General features: G+C 35.5%; 1 protein-coding gene across 1 annotated transcript; it reads left to right on the plus strand.

The window, feature by feature from the left end:
* Positions 1–8,767: 8,767 nt before the first annotated feature.
* On the plus strand, positions 8,768–10,747 carry LOC142529554 (reticulon-like protein B2). The gene is made up of 6 exons (XM_075635104.1): positions 8,768–8,860; positions 9,037–9,186; positions 9,570–9,750; positions 9,927–10,068; positions 10,144–10,213; positions 10,429–10,747. Exons 2-6 carry the CDS (start codon positions 9,063–9,065, stop codon positions 10,599–10,601), a joined length of 690 nt encoding a protein of 229 aa, XP_075491219.1. The 5' UTR covers positions 8,768–8,860; positions 9,037–9,062; the 3' UTR covers positions 10,602–10,747.
* Positions 10,748–25,488: the final 14,741 nt, after the last annotated feature.

Below are 25,488 nucleotides of genomic sequence, written 5' to 3' on the forward strand. Positions count from 1 at the left end.
ATTTTAAGTTAAGACTGGGGCATGCTAATTGATTTATTAAGTTTTTAGCATTTTTTTAGAAGCCTAATTTAATTTATTAAGTGATTTTAAGATTTTAAACTTTTGAGGTTCAAAATATGTGTATTTTTAATTCAAATTTAGGGATGTTATTTTTAGTGGGGAATTATTATTTTATTTAGGTATACTAATTGATTATTAGTATTTTTATTATATTAATTAAAACACTTTAATGCCATCCCCACTAACCCCCTAACGCGCACACACACACTCTTCTTTATACTCACACACGTACTGCACACACACCACACACATAAACATTTCTTGGTCCATTCCTTTATTTTATTATGGTGAGAGGAGAAGAGAAGTTTTCTTGAAACTCTCTTTCAGCAGCCTCCATATCACCACCTCCCTCTCCAAATTTCCTTCAGAAATCCTTCGTTGATTTAGCAGCAAAAAAATCGTGCCTCAAGTCGCTCAGATCATTTCCCGAACCGTGTCGCTTCGATATTCACCGTATCGTGAGTTTTAAATATCAAAGGCATGTATATTCTTTCGTTCTTGCATCGGTCTTGTCATATTATATGTTTTGTTGTTTATTATGCGTGAAAATTCATGTATGTTGTGCAAAGTTTGAGCAAAAATTTGTTGAATTGATTTTGAAATGATTTTTGGATAAAAAACTCGAATTCTGCTGTCTTTTCGTGTGCTGCGAATTTTTAGTCGTTTTTCTTGAAAAACTTTCAACATTTGAAATGTAGAACTTTTTGATACCTTCGATTTGACAGTAAATTCAAAATATTTGGATAAGAAATGAGTGAGTTATGATCGTTTTAGTGGGACTGCTCAAACTGCGACTTTTATGAAAATGTGTTCTTGACATGTTCTTTAAGTAATTTGTTGCAGGCTTCGTTGGGCATAGCCGGGCTTGTGCTACTACTTTTAGATATGTTATGGGATGTGTTTAGGTGTTATTTGGTGGTTCGTTTGGGTCAGGATTGGCTTGGGATGTAATAGAAGTCGTAGGAAGCGAAACGACGTTGAATTACAGTGTTATTGTTGTATTGAAGTTGCTTGTCGATGCTTGGGGACGTTTGGGGTGTTTGTATGGGTTTGAATCAATATAATAGCATCCTAGGATAAGTCTCGAGGTGTTGGTTCATGATCCTTAGGCTTGGATTGGGAGAATGAACCAATAAGTTAGTGAATTTTTGTGAGTTTCCATGTCGAGAGGCTACCCGGACCCCGACACGGAGTTCCTGTCATTTTTCCTTCAAAAATACGAAATTCCAGTGCCTACCCGGACCCCTACACGGGGTCCGTGTACCCCCCTTTATTAATTTTTTTAAATATGAATTTAAAATATAGAATTTTTTTTGTGGTTATGAATAAAAAACATATGATTTATTTTGGGGTTCTATATCATGGTTTAGTACGATTATTAAACGAGGTCAATTCCCGAGTGATATACAATGTCATAAGCTATTTATTTACTTCGGTGGTGAGCACGAGCTACCTACGTCTAAGTTATGCAAAATAAGTGTTTGAACTCATGATAGTATGTGCAGCAGTTGCCCCAAGCGAGATCAAATGAATCCCTCAACGCCAAGTAAGTATGTTCGACGTGCAAAAGAAAATGCTTTTAAGTTTTTGAGTTATGCTAAATGTCTTGTCACCAAATTATGAACGGGTTTGGAAGTCGGTGAACGTGGCCGAGGACCTCTCCACCCCGGTAAAGCATGACCGGGTTTAGATCAGGATTGGAAAGCGGTAAGCATGACCAGGGACCAATCCACCCGTTAAAGCATGAACGGGGATCTCATGTATGTGGTAGTGGACTTTCCCTGCCAGCCCAGTACTGTGGTTTAGTCTGATCAGGCACTTTTATGTATGGGTCACTTGCTTTGAAACATATCTTTATGCAAAATGATGAAGTTTATGTATGTACAAGTATGCAAGCATGTTTAAGAAAAGTTTTACGTTGATGGCACGTCTATGTTATGTATGTATGTTCAAGCTTTTATATGCATGTTCAAGTTTCAAGTATGTACGCTCTATTTTTAAGATGCATGTGGTTTTATTACGTATTACTTGTTATTTCCAGTTTATACATGTTGAGTCTTTAGACTCACTAGACTTGATCGATGCAGGTGAGGATGACCATGAGGAGACGAGGGGTGGGGACCAATGAGCAGACTTGGACTGCGCAGGAGGTTAAACCCGAGGACCGCCCATGTTTTTAAGATTTTTATGCACGCTCCAAATACTCTGGATTTTTGAGAGGATTGTTTACGATGTTATTGATTACTTTAGCAAACTTTATTTGGCATCTTTTGTCGCAAATCTTTTGGATGAATGGTATATTTTTATCGCAAATGGAAGGTTTCTATTTAATTAAGAATTTTTGTAATTTTTTTCCGTAAATTTTAAAGTAGTTAAAAGTACGGTACGTTACAATTATATTCCTTAAGAAAGCTTTTAGTGTATTATCAACTTTTAAAGTGAATTTCTTTGCAAGTACGAATAATGGCCATTTTTCAAAAGCCCTCTTTACCGCATAGAATTTATTTTTGTTGATAGGACATCTTATGACTTCTGCATCTGAGAATAGTCCACTGCAATATCTACATGGCTGTTCTCTATCTGGAGTGAGCTTTGTTAAGACTGCTGCCCACCAATGATCACTGGTATCCGTATGTAATACCAGAACATCTTCATCTTGAGCAATAGCCATTTTGGAAGATTTTTACAAATATCCTTTAGTTGACCAAGTCCATGTGTGTGTTCTTTTGTCCATATAAATTTCGCATCTTTTTTCAGTAATGGACTGAACACTTTTCTGTGTTTTGCTAGGTTTTTAATAAACATCCCAACAAAATTAAAAACTCCTAGAAAACTTTGAAATTGTTTTTTTTCTTTTTGTTCGTTTGGAAAATTTTGCACCTTTTCTGCTATATGATCCATCAAAATTATTCCAGACTCATCGATATCTATTCCTAGAAATTCGATTTTTTTTGTGGCAATGACTGCTTTCTTTTCTGATAGAACTAGCCCTTCTTTTTTACAAACATAAGAGAAAATCTCTAAATATTTAATATGTTCTTCTATATTTTTATATGCGATTAACACATCATCAATATAAACAAACATAAATTTGAAATAATCTTTAAATAGATTATCCATTTTCCTTTTAAAAATCTGAGGTGAATTAGCCAATGTCATTGGTAATACTTCCCATATATAGTTTCCTTGTGAAGTGGAGAAAGTTGTGAACTTCTTGCTTTCTTCATGCATTCGAATCTGATAAAAACCAGACATACAATCGAATTTAGAGAATATATTTGCATTGCGTTTGAAACTGATTAGATGTTCTCTGCTAGGTATAAAATACCCATCAAACTCGAATCTTATTAATTTCTTGATAATTAATAATTAATCTGGGTTTGTTTCTTTTTATTTCACCATGATTTATTACCACAAATCTTGGACTGCTGTATGTTGAAATTCCTGCTTTGATCAAACCAAGGTCCAAATGTTCCTTGATTATAATTTGCATATCCCCTTGATCAATTATATTCATTGGGATAAGGTTGCAAAGGACAAATTCATACTCTTTGTCTTCCTTGAATTTAAGGCAAGCTTTGAGTTAATTTTTTTCCACCATGTCAAGGGATCTTCATTGTAATTTTCTTTGATCCTTTTCTTAACATCATCCAACGATACCTTAGATTCAAACTCTACCTCATTTTTATGTAGAGATATCTTATGGCATACTATTTCTTCTGGTTGGAGATCTTTATCTGCTCTTAGTTGGATCATTGTTTCTCCAAACCGTCTAGAATCCTTTATTTTTGGGTTCAGAAGTTTTCCTTCATCACCACGCTTGCTGTGAAACTGAATTGGCAATTTTTGATAAAACGCCTCTCTTAGTCACTGGACTATAATTTTGTGATTGCAAGGTGTTGTGAACACTAATATTCTAGTCTCATTTTCTTGCTTATAGGGCTTAAACATTTGTAGGAAATTGTTTCCTAGAAAAATGTCAGATCCTATATCATGAAAATAAATTTGTGGTGTTTTTACCTTGTACAAAGGTGTTTGTCCAGCACCTCAAATTAGGATTTCAGTCATCTTTAATCCCTTTGCATAAAATCAAGATTCTTTTGGAAAAATCTCTTCCAGCAGTCTTTGGTAATTCTTCTTCCAAATTATTTGAAAAAACTCCTCGTTTTGCTGTATAGATTCCAACACCTGAATCAATATAAGCAGCAAAATATTCTGCCTTATATTTTCATATAACATTCCTACTGGAATGTATATCGATAATGGCTTGTGGTCATTGGATTTTTCACATTCTATCATCTGCCATAAACTCCATTCCATACTCTAGACGTTTCCAAGGTTTGTGTTCCTCAAGAAACTCTAGTCCAAAAACTAGTCGATCTGGTTCTTTCCTTTCCTGGAATTCCTTTTATATGAACTTCCAATTCTCCGATATTGATCATTCCTTGGAAAGTTCCTATCATAGGTTGTTCCAAATAGTATATGGTATTACAAGGAAATTGATTCCTTTGTTTTGTAATATCAAATACTATTTCTGCTTCCTTCCACCCTTCTAGGCATTTAAGTTTTCCTATGGTAGAAAAGCTTTTTGGCTCTTGTTGGGTTTCTTGGACATGTGCTTTTCCATACCTGCTTGTAATTCTATCTCCCTGAAAAGATAGTCTCCTTGATTCCAATTTAAGACTTTGATTCCTTTGTAGCATCGGTTTGTCTTGTATTTGGATATTTGTTTCCTGTATTAAAGGAAACTCAATTTTTTCTGGATAAATTGCCTGGACAACTTTTCCAAATATCTCAGGTATGTCAATGAACTCATTTATAATAAACAATTCTGAATGATGTGTATTAGATAGAGCATATGAAATTAATAGGTAATAGAATATAGTCTATTACCTTTTTCATTAGTGTTTTTTCCTTGAAATTCTGATGTAATGTCAAGGCTCAACTAAAATCTCGATCTGCTAAGTTGTAGGCAATTCTCGGATAAATTACTCCTACAATCTTTCCTGCGCAGAGATTTCCTGAGATAGTTCCCATTACTGAATCTTGAAGGTTCCTGATTCTTTTATCGCATATAGCAATATCAATGGGTGAATCTATTCATTCTTTGAAAGTAGCTATTATCATAATCTAGATTGCTCCGATATTAATCCATGACATAGTCCTTACTACTTTTATCTTGAGTTTTTGTAATTCCTCCTTAATTTCTTCAGAAGAAATTAATTGCATCTCCATTCTATTTCTGCTAAGTTCCATCGGGATTGCCATTTCTTTTCTAGATACTTTATAGATTAGATGATGCTTTCTGTTTCTTAGGCCAAGACTTCCTAAGAACTTTTCTACCTGTCTTGCAGAGAATTCTTGGTATCTCTGTAAACAAGGATTTTCTCTCATGATCCTTTGATCCATGTTATGAGATATTGTTGTCTTGCTAAAGAAACCAGACAAATCTTCATGTGTTTCATGTCGAAACACCTCATCTTCAGTCAGATTCCGATTAAGTTCCATCAGATTCTTTCTGACTCAAGACTTTTTCTTCTACATATATACTTTCGTCAGAGGCAATATCCTCAAACTGGTACAATTGAATAAGATCCTTGTAATAAATTGTTTCTTAAATATCCAGGGTTGGATCGAAGCATTTTATTCCTCCTCTTTTATTTTCTGGACAGTTGGTCGAAATATGACATCTTGCTCCACATGTCCAACAATTACAATCCTTAAAACTTTCATTATCTCGAGTATGATCTCTTCTAAAAATTTTCTTTGTAGGTGTTCTTCCTGTGCTTCGAGAGGTACTCGATGCTTGGGATGATATCCTACTTCTGGATGGTCCACTTCTTTGTCCAGATTTATAAGATTTGGCCTTTTGTGCCAAGACTTTCTTCCACTTCGAGCATAATGATGAGTCCTAAAACTTTTTCTCTTATGCTTCTGTGGTTTACTTTCAATAATTGTTGGAAGATCATTTTCTTTACAACACAAAGGAGTTCTTTTATTGATACCCCTTAAGCGTTTTTAATTCTTTTGTAATGCTGTCATATGACATCATTCTGCCAATTTACCCTTGAGAAAAGAGGCTCTTCTTGGCAACGTATGTGGACTTTCAGAGACATATTCTCTTATAAGCATTTCTCTCCAGGGACTCGGTATTTTAGCGAAGAAAAGCTGCATACCTATATTTTCTTCGACCCCTGAATTTCATCTATATTTAGTGAATAACATAATATATTCATCCATCAAACCTATGTCATGTAATTCAAGACTATACAGAGCTTGAGTATATTTCTTCCTCTTCTCTGTATCTTGACTATTGAAATAGTCTACCCCTATAAATTGTGCTTTAAATAGGGTAACCATTTTTCCAGCTATCTCAATAAGAGATTCTCCAACTAGGACTGCCTCTTTGGTTTCTAATGAAATCATGTCCCAAGAAATTTTAACTGATCTCATAAGACTCATTTCCAGGAGTTTAATGAATCCTTCTATGTTGAGATTAAGTGTTCCTACAACGATTCTCATAGCAGATGTCCAGTCATCTATGAGATCTTCTCTTTTTGAAATCTAGTACATCAAGGTTAAGCATAACCCCATAAGGATGTATAGGTTATAAAACAGTTTTCCCATAGGGTGTTTGGTGCAAGTGAATTTGATTTCTCCTTGTCCTCGTTCCCGCTGGGTGTGATTATCCACCAGTATGAAAATGGGTTTGAAATACTCTCATATTTATATTCTGAGATCCCACACTTTCTCTTGGTGGTTTATGAGAAGATGACCAAGTTATAGAAGGTGGTTCCCCTCCCGTTGTGTTCATCTTTAGATCTACAACTCTGAGATTTGCGAAAGATTCCGCAAGCTCTTGTAGATCCTCTAGGCAAATCCTTTCTCAAGTTGTCATCATATTATTTTCTTTTTTGAGACATATTTAATTAAATTGAACATTTTTTCTTCTTCAGTCGAAGGTTTTGACAGTACTTTGACCTTCCCTTGTTGATGTAACAGGGGTTCAGTTCCAAAGGATGGTAGTAACCTTCCTTCTGAAGTTCTCTTACTAGAACTTGGTTGTTGTTCTAGAATTTAAATTCTTATACTGTGAGCCCCGGGGCCGAAGAGGGCGGGGGGTGATCGCCGGTGCCATCAGTTGCACGGACAATGAGCGGCTCCTGGCAAGTTTCTAGGTGGAGGGAACATGAATGAACCGATCCCACACCGGAATGAGAGGGATTCCGAGACTGTTCAATGTAATGGACTTTACAGTTGAAGAGGGCTTAAAAGATTTGATTGGTACTACTCATATCACGAAGGTGCATCTTTTTTTCGGTAGCTCATCACATAAGAACTCCAAAGTTAAGCGTGCTTGAGTTGGGGCAATTTTGGGATGGGTGACCTCCTGGGAAGTTTCCCAGGGTGCGTGTGAGTGAGGACATAAGCACGCTGGAAAGACTCGTCTTGATACAGTGAGGACAGTCGTCAAATCTGGGGCGTTACAGTTGGTATCAGAGCCGACCTCTCTTAGTATGGTGTGGTTCGGGAACGAACCAAGCGGAAGCTGGTGGGCATGTGAGGCCCGGGGCCGAAGAGGACGGGGGGTGATCGCCGGTGCCATCAGTTGCACGGACAATGAGCGGCTCCTGGCTGGCTTCTAGGTGGAGGGAACATGAATGAACCGATCCCACACCGAAATGAGAGGGATTCCGAGATTGTTCAATGTAATGGACTGTACAGTTGAAGAGGGCTTAAAAGATTTGATTGGTACTGCTCATATCACGAAGATGCATCTTCTTTTCGGTAGCTCATCACATAAGAATTCCAAAGTTAAGCATGCTTGACTTGGAGTAATTTTGGGATGGGTGACCTTCTGGGAAGTTTCCCAGGGTGCGTGTGAGTGAGGACATAAGCACGCTGGAAAGACTCGTCTTGATACAGTGAGGACAGTCGTCAAATCTGGGGCGTAACATATACGAATATCTTTTAATATTCCAAGAATTTCTTCCTGGTTTTCAAGGACTTTTTCCACATTTTGTGGTACGTAATACAGCGTATTGCCATAATTTTGTGCCGTTTTTTTAATTTCTCTAAGATCTCCAAAGAGTTTAGAGGAATCCGTTAATATTTATAGGAACCTGTTGTTTTGAATCATAAGTTTCTTCTTGATATCTAATCTTTGTTAGATCTTCATGTTCAAATATTCCAGAATTCTGGAATAAATCTTGTAAATAGTTAATCTCGAACCTGGTACAGAATCATGTTAATTGAGGAAATTCTCATCCTCAAACATTTAATTACTTTATAATAATAATTTGTATATTTGAAATAATTTTACCTCGACTCTGATACCATTTTACCCAGGAAAATCGATCAATAAAATATGTAAGGGTATTTTTGTCAGCTTTAATCTTTTTAGGGAGTTTACGCAAAGTTTTTTAGGTGTAGGGAGTTAGGATAAAAATAAGTTTGAATTTGGGGATTTAAAACCAATTTTCCCAATTCGATTATCCCAAAATTAACAATTTATAGAGGTTTTACTGTATAGCATGTGATATCGTTTTAAACTTGGGATTTTCATGCGATGAGTTATAAACCATCGTCTCTTGAATCACTATTTTAATTTCATGCAAAAAGAGGAAATGAATTAAAGCCTCCCGACAATTTCGGGAGACACATGGTTAAGAAAGACTGCCACCATAAGATGCTCGTTTTTGGTTAGGCTCATTGAATATTTCACACTCAAGAACAATATACTTTCCTTACTTAATCTGAATCAAACCGCCACACGTCTCTTACCAAATCAGATTCAAAAGTAATCCAGATTCCTACATTCTGAATTGTCAGCATTTCAGTTTTCTATTGTAATTGAAAAGATTGATGCATTTCTTTCATGCATCTAAGTTATTGCTTTTTTGAATTAATCTATGGAGGAGCAATCTACATGCATTCTTTACTAGGAACTGTTAATGTTATTAAATTTTTTTGCAGGGTACGAGGAAAAAACCTGATATAAGATGCCGGGTTCGGATTATTCTGAAGCGTCGGACGAAAGAGCTCGAAATGAAGATGGGGATCAAGAAAAGTTTCACCTGTTTGGGAGGCAGAAACCTGTGCACAGCTCCCTTGGTGGTGGCATTCGTACGTCTCTCTTTTATCTTGCTCTTAATATTTCCAAGAATCATGCATTATTTTTAGTTTCATGTTTCCAAATATTTGATCCAATTTACATTAAATTCGTTGTTATTGTCTTTTCTCATGCGGACGCTGATCAAAAGAGAGATAGCAGCTCTTCTTTAAATGTAAAAACTTTCAAGTTTACATCAATATTATATGTATCAAATATTTTGATTATGTTATTGGTCATTCCTGTGACAAAATCCTTTTGGAAAATGAATTCCTCAATCCAAAACTAGGAAAATCTTCACAAAATTAACGTGCTTACGTACAAATGATTGCAAAAAATAAGCATGTTGGAGATACACAGACATGAATAAAATTGAGAGTTTTTTTATTGATTACAGCTGCAGATGTTATACTGTGGCGTAACAAGCAAATATCAGGAGGTTTGCTAGCTGGATCAACTGTCATATGGCTCCTCTTCGAACACATTGGCTATCATTTGATTCCATTTGTTTGTCAATCTCTAATATTCTCTCTCGCCACTTTGTTCTTGTGGTCCAACATCTCCTTTTTCGTCAAGAAGTTAGTACACTAATTTGTGCTTATGTTCGAAAACATGCATGGACAGTACTTGAACATGAAGCCCAATTGTGCCTCGCCTTGTACCTAACTAGGCTACACCGCGGAACCCCTTCGTCTTAGTGTTTTTTGTGTCATATCAACTTCATATATATAAACTTCATTTGTTTGTTGGATAGGTCTGCTTTTGAGTTCCCTGAGATGTCATTACCTGAGGGATTGTGCGCGAGCATTGCGCTACTGCTAAGTGACCGCTGCAACAAGGCATTTTCCTTCTTTAGGGAAGTAGCATTGGGAAAGGATTTAAAGAAATTCTTATATGTAATATGTTTTATTTCTTCATACACTTATTGTTCATACAATATATATTTCATGTTCTAACTTTAAAAAGGACAGACAATTCTAGGATTATGGGCGGTATCTGTCATAGGCAGCTTGTTCGACTTCTTGACTCTTGTCTATATGAGTGAGTCTCTCTCCTCCTCTCCCAAATTCGTCAAGTATTAAATTATGAGTTACATAGGACCTGCTTGGGGGCCTTTTTGTTGTCTTTTAGTAGTCATATGGGCCAAAATAACTTCTTACCTCTTGAGTTCTCTCACTCCACCACTAATATATACAATGAGTGACATTGATTATATGGACTGATTAAAGTTTTCTTCATTCTGTATCCATATGTAGCATTTGTGATGCTGTTGACCATGCCTCTATTCTATGAGAAAAACGAAGATCAAGTCGATTCTTATGCTCGAAAGGCGACAGCGAAACTCAAGAGACAATACAGCACACTGGATGAAAAGTATCTTCAAAAGTTGCCAAAAGTTCCTTTCATAGCCGGCAGTAAGCAGCAGTGAAGAAAAATGATGAGAAAGTAGTTTGTGTTTTAGAATATTATATGCTTTATTCTTATGCTACTTCTTACGACAGTATTTATCACTTGTTCATCTAAGACATCATTTCGGTTAATAATTAATTAGTTCATTATTATTTCCTATTGTCACTTGTTTCATCCTTGCCTGTAAGCAATTTTTTTTATATCTTTTACTTTATATTGAACACCAGAAGCTTAATGGTATTGATGATGATAGAGGACTTATAAGTATGTAAATGATCACTTCTGAAATTAACAAGTAAAATTAGAAGGATTTTGATTAGTGAAAACATTCTTAGTGTTAGAGTAAGTATCTACAAGCCAACTTGTGGCTTATGCTTTATTAACTCATATGTAAAAACAATATTTATTTTATTAATATTTTATATTTTTATCTATTTATGATATTTATATTATTTGTATACCATATAAGCTGCATGCATAAAGTTTTTGAATACGTAAAAGATACCACAAGATATGCCTCTCAACGAAATTCAGGAAATTCGATCTACGTAACCTGAATGCATGCAATCTAAGGTTTTATTTAAAAGATGTGTTTAAAGATTTTTATGCATTTAATGCATGATTATTGAATGGTTAGAGTTTATTGCATGATTATTTTAAAGTTTTATACATTAGAGTTTTTAGTTGCATTTCATACTCGAACGAAGAACGGAGACTGGGGAATATCAGGAAAAATAATTTTTATTAAATGATTAATTTTAATTAATTAATTTGAAGTGTTTTAAGGGTATTTTTCGAAAATGGGCCTTCGTTGGGTATTTTTACTCGCCGAGCTATATTTTTACCGGTACGTAAATTTTAACGATTCAGATGACTTTCAGTCAATATTTTCTAAACGTAACAAAACGAAATTTTTTTTGGGTGTGTTATTGGGCTTGTTGGGTTTTTTTTATTGCTTAATGAGCTTAAAACCCTTTTTATTTTTAATTGAGGACCATTAGTGCATTTTAATTAACAACTACACTTAAAATATACCCTAAACTGAATTAGCACTTTGAGGCCGCCCACCCCACTATTCAGCAGCCTCCTTCACGTCTAGACAACATCTTTTCCCCCTCCGTGTAGCAGCACACTTCGGCCATTGTTGCTTCTTCAAGAAAAGTTTCTCCCCGCCTCTCGGGTTCACGTCTCGCGCATAGATATTCAAGCTTTTGATTGTTTAACCGTTAAGGCACGGATGTATCTTATTTCTCTCTTCATTCACGCCATATTATTGCTGATATATGTGTAAATGCATGAGGATTCCTTTGGACTAGCATGAGGGTTCGATTTTATGCAAGTTTTTGGATTTAAAATGCATTCATGTGTTGTAACTCACGTCTTTTGTGATCTTCGTGCAAGGGTACTGCCGAAACGGTTGCTGAGGGTCTGTTAACTTCGAGGTTTATGCTGTCTAAGGGCTAGAGCTCTAGTGGAGCTCGAGTGATAGCTTAAGTCGATGGGTTTCTTTCGGTCAAGTGGGTTGTTGTTGGCTAGATCTGAGGATTCGATCGAGCTGGCGGTGCGAGAGCCATTCCTTGCCTTGGACCAGACCCTGGTGGGGCTGAGTCATGGTTTGAGATGGCTCGAACACAGCTGGACGTGACCATGAAACCGATCGAGCAAGTGGAATGGAATTTGAGCAAGTTTTGGGTGTGCCTCGGGTGTTCATGTGTTGTGGCGTGCATGGGGCTGTGTTTTTTATATGGTTCAGTCCAAGAGGTCCTAGGGTGGTCTAGGAGTGGCTGGTCCATGACTGGTCCAAATTGGTTAGGACTAGGTTTGACAAAACCACGAGTTGATGCGACTAGGGTTTGAGGAGTGCAAGTGCCGATTTTTCCAGCAGTTTGTAGGTGCTGTTCAAAGGGTTTAGTGGACTGGTCTAGATGGTTTAAGGACTATTAAGACGTTTTTAAGGTGTGGCAAAAAGTTGGGAGAAATTTGGTTAAGTTTCGGTTTGATTCAGGTTAAAACAGGACTTCAGTCCAAGTTTTAAAATGAATCGTTTAAGTTTTGAAATGGGCTCGAGTTACGTCTAAGAAATGCTTATAAATATTCTTTGGTATGTTTTAAGGAGTTTAGTAAACATCGAGTCGAAATTTTGAGGTCCATTGGCAAAATGGTAATTTTGGGTTTCAAGGGGCAAAAAGGTCATTTTGTACCTGAGTCGAGATTTTAGTTCTGGCAGCGCTCCTGAACACAATTTGGCTTGTTTTATTTAAATATTTTTGTATCACGAGCATTATTTTTATGAATTATAAAAAATACGTTACATGCTTGGTTTTAAGGAAAAATTACGTATATGCATGATTTTGATAAGTGATGAAAATGATGATACTTTTGAAGGATGGGAGTTGGTTGTGACTGACGATATATGTATACGATGATGATGAGGCCTAGGCATAGTGGATGGGTAATATTGTCGCTGATGTCCGACAAGCCACTAGGTACCACGGTTATACGTAGATGGATCCATCGAATAGAGCTGATACGAAAGTCACAACTAATGAACTGAATTCAATTAAAGTAAATGTATAAGTATGTGATGATACGATCAGCTGTTTTGACACGCATGCTTTTACGATATGTTTATGTTTACATTTTATGATCATGAAACGCATTTTATTACAAAACTTTTCACTGTTGCTTGTTATGCATATGTATTTGCTATTAACGGTATAGATGTGTTGAGTCTTTGGACTCACTAGTCGTGTATAATGCAATTAAGCATGTTGATGAGTAGGATGGAGGTACCGAATTCTGAGTATGCTGGGCTGGATGTGCGCACATGACCCAAGGACCATATTTTTCGCACATCACGTTTTTATGTGTTTAGAGTGGACATGAACATTTTTATGAACTGATTTTGACATGTTGATGATTATTAAGACTTTTACTTGTTTATTTTTACTCACATTTTTGGATGAACGAGTTGGCCATTTTTTACTGTAGAGTTCTATTTGTTATTTAATTACGATCATTTTTAAAAGGGTATTTTTCAGCAATATCGCATGCATGAAACTTTTAAGACTTTCGAAAATGAGCTTGTCAAAAAATAAAATAAATTTCTAGCAGTATGTTAAGTAGTAGATGTTTCAATGAAACTCAATAGGAAGTCTACCGTATATTCTAAACGAGTTTCTACTCGAATAATCTACCTAAAATAAGGAATAATGTCGCTTAAGCTTGAGACTACCATATGCATTGTAAACACAATGTTTCATTGGTAAGGATATGGAGATGTCAATTCATACAAATGAGTGATTATTTGATGATGCACTAAACAAACTTCATTCGGACTGTCCAAGTGGTTATCACATATCGAGTGGAATAGTTTGTGGTTATGGTTATACAACATTAGTCCTTTGACTCGGGACAACGTAGAGGCTCTACGTACTATCATGCACATTGATCTGTTTACCGACTCTATTGAAAGTCGTTTGATGGCGATGTTGGGTGTAGTTTCAAAATACACAGGAGAAAATACATTATAGTCGAGGATTCACTGTTTACCTGCGGATGAAGATATCCAGTGTGATATGATGAGTTAATAGTGCAAAAATCTAGTGCTAAAGAAAGACATACATTTTGGAAAGGTGTTTCCTTAGTTGCAAACACCATGTCACTATTATTACTTAAAGATATATCACATCTTTATCGAATAAATTTGCAACTCTCGATAAACAAATGGTTGCAGATTCGATCGAGATATATGAGTTGAAGGGACCATTCTTTATGCTAATCATAATTTAAGATTCTTGCAGGCACTATCAATAATAATACCTAGAGGATTATGGGGCTACCCTACTAGACGCTCTTACCATGATCCAATGGGTGCAATTAGAGTTGAGTTATGACATTCCTTATCATGGTGTTAATGAAAAAAATGTGGCTAATTAGGGTAAGCCCGAATATATATATATATCATGTATTATCAATAGTTGATTTTGCATGATATATGCAACATAAGAATTTTAATTAATTAATGAAAATAAGAATCCTAATGAGATTAGGATAATGAATCCTAATATGAGTGGGATTCTTGATGTGATCAGGAATCAAAACTTATGAATAATTTATTGAGGGTCATAAGAAATAACACGAGTTTTACACAGATTTTGACAGACTACCAAAAAATTTTCTCATCTCCTTCCTCACAAAATTCGGTCACCACAATTTTCACAAAGAAAATTTCGGTCACTTTCATGTCCACATTGCCTCTGGATTTATAGAATTTAGGACGATCTAAACTCGACGCAAATTCGTGTAAGATTTCAAGTGCTGTTTACACGAGGAACAACTTATCTGATCATGGACTTGATGAGGTGATCAAAGGAGGGAGATCCGTCTGTAGGGATTTACAAGAGGACCACCTCTACTAATCACATATTTGTTTGATGTCTAACGTCAAATACAGAAAGGTAAACGGATCTAAGCACCATATGAATGTTTTTAATTATACGATACCCAAATAATGTTTTGAAAGTCAAAATAAAAAATTTTAAACTTCCGTTGCGCCTTAGGTGCTAGATAAAAGTAATCCAACAGTGGTATTAGAACAACTTTTTTCTCTATCGTATCATTTTGTTATTTTAAATCGTGCTGATTATTTTATTTCTAATCGCATTTGAAATTCTAAAAAGCACAGCCTCTGAAAAATCGTTTTTTTTTTTAAATTTAACTTCCTGCCCAGTTTGTAAATTAAAAAGTTTTTTTGCGGGTAGGGTTTTCCATAGCCTGCTTGTGAGAATGGTTGCCGGTAGTGTTCGGGCAGCGAACAACTGCGGTGCCAGAATAGTTCGGGCAGTATGATATACGTAAACATTTCATCACAAACATGCCTCGTACTAATCATATACTTTTTCATATCATCATATACGTATTTGTATTCCCTTTTTCAATGAATTCAGATCCTTAATTGTGACTTTCGTATCAGCTGAAGGTCGATGGATCCATCTACGTATAACCGCGGTACCGGGAAGCGGGGACATCAGCGACCCTCTCACCCGTCAACTAAGCCTTAGCCTTACATATCATCGTATCATCGTATTAGTCAAAATTAATTCACATCCTTCAACTTTTCGTATTTTCATCATTTGTAAAAGTTAAGTGTATACATGTTTCATTTTCGTTTTGAAACCAAGCACGCATCACATATTTTAGTGTAAACATTTTATCATAAAATTCCATAAACATTTAAAGTAAACATCTTAACATATTTTACAGCATTCAGGGCAATGCTAGGACGTCTAACATTTTTTAGATGTAAAATGACCATTTTACCCTTGGACTTAGAATTTCACAATTTCAACTTTTTGTAGCTTTTATTGACTCGAGAACATCCCAAATAATTATTTAAGTTTAATTTCTAATATTTTTATGTAGCTTTGCTAATAACTTAGTACATGCGAAGGGTTCAACATGTACTTCTGCAGCATCGAGATGTGGAACACATTATGCACTCCTGCTAGCATCGGTAGCAACGCCAGTCTATAGGCTAGTGTTCCAATCCTCTCCGAAATCTTAAATGGTCCTATGAACCTCGGACTGAGCTTGCCCTTTTACCAAATCTCATAACACCCTTCAAAGGTGCTACTTTCACAAATACGTGGTCACCCACTGCAAACTCCAACTCTCTTCGATGCTTGTCGGCATAACTCTTTTGTCGGATTTGTGCAGTCTTCATCCTATCTCGGATTTTGACAACTAGTTCCGCTGTTTGCTTGATCAAGTCTTGACCAAATTCTCGTCTTTTAGCCAACCTCATCCCAATGTATGGGTGATCTACACTTCCTCCCATATAGTGTCTCATAAGGAGCCATCCCTATTGATGATTGATAGATATTATTATAGGTAAACTCCACTAGAGGAAACTTCGGTTCCCAACTTCTGTTCCCAAATTCCTTGAAAAACAATCACACAAGCTCGAAGTAGGTTCTCCAAAATTTGAATCATTCTTTCAGACTTACAATCGGTTTGAGAATGGAATGCTGTACTGAATAATAATTTAGTCCCCATAGCTGCATGTAGACTTTTCCAAAAAGATGATATGAACCTCGAATCTCTGTCAGAAATGATTGACACGAGAATCCCATGCAGTTGAACTATCTCTCGAATATACCACTCGGCATTTTGTGTCATTGTAAAGGTCGTCTTGATAGGTAGAAAATGCGCTTTTTTCGTAAGACGATCCACTATCACCCATAGAGCATTTAATCCCTTGACAGTCCTCGGTAATTTCAGCCACTTTCATGATCACATTGCCTCCGGATTTATAAAATTTAGGAGATCCAAACTCGACGCAAATCCGTGTAAGATTTCAAGTGCAGTTTAAACGAGGAACAAAGTATCCGATCATGGACTTGATGAGGTGATCAAAGGAGGGAGATCCGTCCGTAGAGATTTACAAGAGGACCACATTCTCTAATCACGGATTGGTTTGGTGTCCAGCGTCAAAATCCACAAAGGTAAACGGATCTAAGCACCCTATGAATGTTTTAAATTTTACGATACCCAAATAATGTTTTGAATGTCAAAACTAAAAATTTTAAACTTCCGTTGCGCCTTAGGTGCTAGATAACGGTAATCCAACATTGGTATTAGAACAAGTTTTTTCTCTATTGTATCATTTTGTTATTTTAAATTGTAATGAGTATTTTATTTCTAATCGCATTTGAAATTCTAGAAATCACATCCTCTGAAAAATCGTTTAAAAAAAAAAAATAACTTCCTGCCGAGTTTGTAAATAAATTTTTTTTTGCGGGTAGGGTTTTCCGTAGCTGCTTGTGAGAATGACTGCCAGAAGTGTTTGGGCAGCGAGCAACTGCAGTGCTAGAATAGTTCGGCCAGTAAGATATAGAATAGGGGCATGAGGTAAGGTGCCCGAGATGGTCTCGGGCAACCCTGGCCCAACTAGGACTCTTTTGGGTCTCGATGTAATTTTTTTTATTTTTTTTAAATTTTGGTTCAAAATTGATATTTTATGAAATTAATAAAATTAACCCACGAGAATAAATTTTGATTTAATTGTTGAATTTTCTCACGAAATAAATAATTAAAATTAATATTTTTTACTCACGATAAAAAGTCTTTTACAAGAAATTTAATTATTAATGAATTAATTGAAGTTAAATAGATATGTTTATTTAACTTATTAATTTATTTTTAATAATGACGGTTAGTGATAATTTAAAAGATACATGATTTTTTTATAATATTTGATATTATATATTAATATAATATTTGATACTTTATGGTAAAAAGATGATCAAGAGATATGGCCAATTTGTTAGGTGCATGTTAAGATATTTTACATGTTGTATTTTTAATTATTTGATAATAACTTTAAATGGGCCTGGTTTATGTATTGTTTCCACCACTAAATTTTTATCTCATTATGCAATGAAAATTTAATGTAAATATTATATTTAATAGAAGATCAATATTTGAAGATGTTGAGCACAGATCTTTAAGAGTTTTGAATATCGAAGACATGTGAAATATTGAAAGCTTATGTAATATTGCATTTTCATCCCTGTATTTACCAAAGTTTTGGACATTGATTCATATATGGATCATATGGATCAATTAGCTATCAGTTATCGATCATTTTTTATTATTTATGAAGCATGTAATATATTATAAATAATCAGTATAGGCATTATTATTAATATATTGATAAGAGTTGTATGAATCTGATAAACATACAAACAAATATGACACTAGATTTTAAAACTGATGTAAAACGTTTACTACTCGTTTTTCTTTAAAATATATTAGAAATTTTTTTTCCCTCGTATGCTAATTCTTGGCCAATACATATACACATATAAAATATTATTTTGACACAATTTTAAATAAAACTTACCAACTAAATATTTGAAAATCCAAAAGTAAGCATCCAAAACATGAAAGCGTAAATCGTTTACCAAACATAAACTAGCATTTTTCAAAATAAAGTATAAACTCTTTAATTCTCTCAAAAGTATATAAGTCGTAAAATCTTTAAGTAATTTAAACCATACGCTTAAGTGCGGAAACTAAAACTAGCGACAGTACTCAGGTTGCGTGCACCTTCAGTCCGACTAGATCAAGCATCAAAACCTCCATCAACATCAAGCTCACCTGCATCAATCACACCTATTGAGTCTATTGACTCAAGCAAACCAAAATTTTGATAACAAGTAATACATATATATCCACATACAACAGTGAAAATACTTTGACTTAAAATAGCTTTTCGTAAACATAAACATTTCATCACAAACATGACTCGTAATAATCATATACTTTTTCACATCGTCATATACATATTCGTAGTCCTTTTTTCATTGAATTCAGATACTTAATTGTGACTTTCGCATCAGCTGAAAGTCGAAGGATCCATCGACGTATAACCACGGTACCGAGCGGCGGGGACATCAGCTACCCTCTCACCCGTCAACTGAGCCTTGGCTTTACATATCATCGTATCTTCATATTAGTCACAATCAATACAAATCCTTCAACTTTTCGTATTTTTATCACTTGTAAAAGCTTAAGCATATACTTGTTTCTTTTCGTTTTGAAACCAAGCACGCATAACGTATTTTAGTGTTAATGTTTTATCATAAAATTCAATAAACATTTAAAGTAAACATCTTAACATATTTTACAGCATTCAGGGCATTGACATGATGTCTAACAATTTTCAGGTATAAATGACTATTTTACCCTTGGATTTAGAATTTCTCAATTTTATCTTTTTCTTGATTTTATTGACTCGAGAAGATCCCAAATAATAATTTAAGTTTAAATCTAATTTTTAATATTTTTATTTAGCTTAAATTTGTGGATTTCGATTTAATTTTCTATTTATTTTTTTGTGAAGCGTTTTAATCCTGAATTAATTCAAACTTCAATATTTTAATACCAAACTTTAATCATAGACCTTTTATACCTAAATTACCCTCGTGAGCCATGATCCACCCTCGGGGACCCACGGTTCAAGCCCTAAGTCCTTAAACCCAATTTTCAAACCCTACAAGTTCCCCTTGAGCCATATCTCGTTTTCCTCGAGCCCCACCCGAGCCACCTCGAGCCAGCCCATGACCTGCCAACCTAGGAACCCCACTGGACTTTCTAGACTCACCGTAACCATTGCAGCCTCCTGCCAGCAACAAGAGCCACGCGAGTGCCCTAAAATCCTAGGACTCTTTTGCCTTGACTAGGATTCCTCGCCCGAGCCACCACTGGACCTCTCACACTCCTGACCCTCTCTGGACCCTAACCGACCTAGTCTAGACCACCTTTACCAAGCCCGGGCCCTCCATGCAGCAGCCACCCGCGGCCACCATCAAACCGCATGGGAAGAGTCTATGCGATCATGGGCTCTTCCATGTTGACTAACCATGGCTAGGACCCTCTCAGACCATTAACCTTGACCCTCACTGAGCCCCAGCCTAGCCCTGGCCAAGCCCTTGGTGCACAACCCCAAAGCCCAATCCTAGTGCACAAGACATGGGAAATTTCGATCAAACCTTGTCCCATGTGTATGCAGCCCTTAGCCATGACTCATGTGACTCCTAACATGATGGAAAATCATCCCTCCATGTTACCGTACCATGGAAGCCCCTTCATGCAATGATATTATAGGTTTTGGATCATGATAACATAAATAATTAACATAACAAGCATAAAAACGAAAAATAATCATAAGGTAAATATGTTTTTCATGCAACGTAATTCAACCACGTAATATGGTGTGATAGATGAGAAAAAAGATATTTATGGTGTGTCTTTGCATATATTACTCTCGAATAACAACTTGTGATGCGAAGAACGTCGGCAGAGATGGACCCTTGTTGATTTTCGTGAAAATCGTGGCCTTCCTCTACTAAAGTACTTGTGTATTCGTGTGTTGTTGGCTGCCAAAAGGTGTCCTTGTGTGTTTGTGAGGGGAGGGGCGTGTGTTATGGGGTTTTGGGGTAGGGTTTTAGGCTTATTTATTTGTTAATTAACATGTGTGCAAGCTTGGGCCCACTAGTCTAGTATAATAGTCTGATTAGAAATTATTTAAAATTTTTTATTTAGGAAAGTTCGTGAAAATATTGACCGAGTTCTCGAAAAGTTCATATTTTAGTCGAAAATCGAACACTGGTTGAAAATACGACTCGACGCGTAAAAACACCTCAAAAGTTACTATTTTAAAAAATAGTATATACCATTTATTAAATAACTATAACTAATTATTTAATAAAGTATTTTTCCCTCGTGTGGTCCCAGTCTCCGTTCCTCAATCGCATGTCGAATAACCTTTAAAACACAGTTTTAATGCATCCAAGTAGAAAACTACATCTTAACCCTATAAACATATCTAACATAATTAATTTATGCTATTAAAATCATGTAATTAGCTATTTTTCATTTTTAACTAGATTCGCATGCAGTTGGATTACGTTTTCATATTTTGGACCTTACATAATAATGATTATACAAAATTTTAAAATTACATTATCTCATTTTTGATAAGTTCCAAAATTTAAATCAAGTTCATTAAAAGGAAACAAAAAGAATGTTTAATATTTCATTTTCTTCCATCAACGGTGGTTGAATGATGAATTCTATCCACGGTCAGTGTCTGGCTCATATTATTGGAGAGGTCTGGACGCTGGAAAGCTGTGACTTCCGCTAACATACTTGATGCGAACTACGTGAAATTCTCATGACTTCGGTTCATGTTATTTGGGGATCTCAAGGTTCAATATTGTCGGGTAGGGCCCGACACGTGGAAAATAAAGGGGATTATATAATTGGGGACTCATCAAATGTGAGGCAAAAATACGTGAGGATTGCAAGAGGTTGTAATTGGGCTCTAACTTTTGGAAATTATGCTTAACTGATATTATTCGTGATCATAATTTAGCAATTGGACCTTGCATACTCACCAAGGAAATTGGATTTCCTGTTTTCATCAAAGGGTGGGGAAAATGTCAAAATAGCATAAGGCAATTCATAAAAATAAAAGTTCGTATTTTATATGTTATAAAATATGTAAAATAGTCGGTAATGATTATCTATTTCATAATCATTATATTTAAGATATCTTCGTGAAATCATCTATCTGTTATAACTGATTAAAACAATGTAACCAAACTCTAATTTTCAAGATTGGCTTAGAATTATTTTTCTGAATTTACGTGAAAATGACATACACACTAATGTTAGTCTTGTTGTAACGTCCCGAAAATTCGAAGGTCCATGCGAACCACATGCATGCAATTATTAAATTCATTGTGTATTTTAATTAATTGTTTTAATTTCATAAATTAATTATGTCGTGCATTTTGACATGTTTAAAATATATTTTTCTTCATGGTTGCATTAAAATATATTTTAAAGGTTATTCGAGTTGCGATCGAGGAACGAAGACCCAGGGCTGAAAAACGTAAAATGTTTTTATTAAATATATTTTTTTTATTATTTAAAATATGATTGTGGGTTTTTCATATTTTTGACAATAAGGGGTTTTGAGGTGATTTTATACGCAGTGACGTAAATTTTATTGGTGTTGGTTTTTTAACTAAAATACGAGCTTTTTGGCAACTCGGCTAATAAATTCACAAATTTATTTACACAAAAACATTGTTAATATTTATTAAATCCTAATTAAAACTAATGGGCTTAATTTAGAGGCTTAATAGGCCTAAAAGCCTTGATGTTAATTAATTAGTATTTAAAGTGTTAAATTAAACAAAACCCTACACTTTTTGGCATCAAAGAAATCGGCCACCCACTTTTAATTTCTGAAAACTCTCCCCATACTCACCACACACACACGGCACTACACATCCCCTTTGGGAAGAAAAAAAGTCGAAAGGTTCAAGCAAAAACAAGCCAAAGGGTCCACTCTGTTCTTCGTCGCCAACGATTATTTCGTGCGTATATAACGCAAAGGAACACCATACATCTCATTTTCTTATCCATCATATCATATTATTGTTTTAATTATTGTATGCATGAAGAACATGATTTATTTTTCTGAATTTTTGGATTTTTGCATGCACAAGAGGTAGACTCATGATTCTATGTTGTAAATCCATGTTTTATATTGTCCAGAGGCTGCCATGACCATAGGTGATGAACAAGGGATGTTTACACATGATTGTAAGGGGTCCTGATTCACGTAAAACAGCACACCACAAGCAACTCACCAAAGAAGCCGATTTTGCTGTCAAAAGCTTGGGGTGATCGGGTTCCTTGGTGTGAGGGCAGGGGAGCCACGGCTTGCGGCCAGGGCTCGATCAGGGGATGTTTGAGTCCGGGAAGGGGTACTAACCACGTAAGGGTTCGAGTCTAGAGGGCTGGGAGGAGTCCTTGTAAGCAAGGACTCCTACCCGAGAAGTTGCACAAATCTGTGCAGACTTCGTGGGACTAGTAGTGGAGTAGGAGCTCGGTCCAGGGCTCAGGGGCTGGGCTAGGACGAGTCTTTAGAGTCTTAGGAAGGTGTGAGGGCGAGTGGTTCGGGGCCTGGGCTCGCTGGCTGAGTCCTGGAAGTAAAAAGGAGAGTCCTTTCACTACTGCAACTCTCGGCCAGCATAGGGGTGACTTGGGGTTGCTCGTTTTTGGGATTGGCTTGGGTTTCTTAGGGGTCTAAGGGTCCAGTAGGGTACTTAAGGATGTTGGTCAAGTTTTGGATCAACATGGTTCGAGGGTAACTCGTGAAAATCGAAATGTTGGCTCGGGGTCGAAGTTTAGGTGTCAAAATAGGGTTTTTAACTAAGAAAAATTGAAAAACGGCTCACGGGGGTCGAGTCGTGGTTCATAAGGGCTAAAATAATATAAAAAGACTAAATTTTTGAATTTGGGAATTTTATATTAAGGTTTGGTTTAATGTGGGATTAAAACGCATTAATACGTCACATTTAAAGATTAATTTAAAAAGTCCTCGATTTAAGCCAAATAAAAATATGAGAAAATTTTTGTAAGCTTAAATAGTTATTTGGGACATGTTATAGTCAATTAATTCAAGAAAAAGTCAAAATCGGGAAGTTTTACGTCTAGGGGTAAAACAGTCTTTTTACACCTAAAATTAGTAAACGTCATGGCAGTGCCCTGAATGCTGTTTTATGTACTAATATGATTATTTTTCTATAGTTATAGGATGTTTATGGAATTTTTATGTTAAAATCATATTTTAAATGTTTAGGGAATTTTATATGTTTATGATTTAATATGTCAAAATGTTATTGTAAATGTTTTGAGGTTAAAATATCATTTTAAATGTTTATGAAATGTTCATGATTAAATTATGATTTTTTTAAATGTGTATGGGATGTTTAAGATTTAAGGAAGACATTTAAAAGACATGTTGCATGCTTGGTTTCAAAAAAAAAATGTTATGTTATGCATGATTTTTTTTTAAAGTGATGAGAATGTAAACATTGAAAGAAGTGAAGTAATTGTGACTAATTCGATAATGTTGGAGATGTCGTGAGAGTGACGGTCCCAGTGGGAGCCCGACGATCGTATTTTCATCATTACGAATATGTGGTAACGGTTATGTGGTAACTGTTTTGTGGTAACAGTAAGAATGGGAATATCGTGAGGGGAAAAAGCCCAAGAAGGAGCCCATTTATGGGAAAAGGCCCCAGAGGGAACTCCGACGATCGTATTTCTGTTCGAAAGAGGATAGGCCAAGGCTCAGTTGACGGGTGAGAGTGTCGCTGATGTCCCCGCCGCCCAGTACTGTGGTTACATGTAGATGGATCCATCGACTTTTGAGGTTTATGTCATGATGAGGAAAGTCACAATTAACGATCTGAATTCAACAAAGGAAAAGAAAAGGAAAAATGTTTATGATCATGAAAAAGGTTTTATGTTATGTCATGTTGAGGAAAAAGGAAAGGGTTAAGGTTTATGTTATGCATGTAATGAAAATGTTTATACTTAAAGTTGATGCATCATTATGAAAATGTTTCTATTTAAAGTTCATGCATCATAAAAATGATTATGAAAATGTTCATGTTTGAAATTTATGCATCTTCATGAAAACGATATCTTAAGTACAAATATTTTTCACTGTTATATGTTGACTGTATTATGTATTACTTGCTATAAAGATAATGGTGTGTTGAGTCTTTAGACTCACTAGGTGTGATGAATGCATGTGAGTTTGAGGGAGGACTTGACGGATGATTTGACTGGACTGAAGGCGCACACAACCCGAGGACCAACGCTTCTATTTTTTCGCATTTACGATTATGACTTATGATTTATGCTAAAGATTTTAAGACTATTTATTTATACTTTTTGAGAGGTTTAGTATGGGCTATACTTTTCAAATTTATTGCTTTTTAGGTTTGGTAAAATATGCGACGATTTCATTTTATGACTATTGCACTTGATTTTTAAAATGCTAGTTGGATGATGTTTTATTTTAAAGGGTAAAATATTTTATAAAAATATTTTCATGAGGTTTATGTGTATGGGCGAAAATTGAGTGTTTATGAAGAAAAAAAAATTTCTAGTACTTTTAAAGCAATAAAAAGGGCAGACATTTCAGTTGGTATCAGAGCAAAGGTCCTCTAAAGGGTTGTGCCACCATCAGCGCCAGAAAGATCAGTCGTCAAACCTCAATTTGTAAGTTTACATGCTTTATATGATTTTATGATGTTACGTGCATAAGTACATGGCTTATATGTTCACGTCCCATGTTTAATAGCATTATGATGATAAATGTTTTATATGCTCTAGAATTTTTATACGTGATACGACTTGAAATAAGAAATTATTTGATTTCAACGCATGTTGGCTTCGTGGTGGAATTGGACTATGTTAATTTTTGGGTTTTAGTATTGACGTTCTACTTTTTGGGCTATAGGTTAATC

Source organism: Primulina tabacum, chromosome 16 (assembly GCF_025594145.1).
Source record: "Primulina tabacum isolate GXHZ01 chromosome 16, ASM2559414v2, whole genome shotgun sequence".
In the NCBI taxonomy this organism is placed as follows: Eukaryota; Viridiplantae; Streptophyta; class Magnoliopsida; order Lamiales; family Gesneriaceae; genus Primulina; species Primulina tabacum.

What these genes read in the sequence shown, in the direction of transcription:
- LOC142529554 (XM_075635104.1), top strand. Translation starts at nt 9,063, where the DNA reads ATGCCGGGTTCGGATTATTCTGAAGCGTCGGACGAAAGAGCTCGAAAT. An exon ending in CTCCCTTGGTGGTGGCATTC is followed by an intron (nt 9,187 to 9,569) that starts GTACGTCTCTCT and finishes TATTGATTACAG; the next exon opens with CTGCAGATGTTATACTGTGG. An exon ending in ATTTAAAGAAATTCTTATAT is followed by an intron (nt 10,069 to 10,143) that starts GTAATATGTTTT and finishes TAAAAAGGACAG; the next exon opens with ACAATTCTAGGATTATGGGC.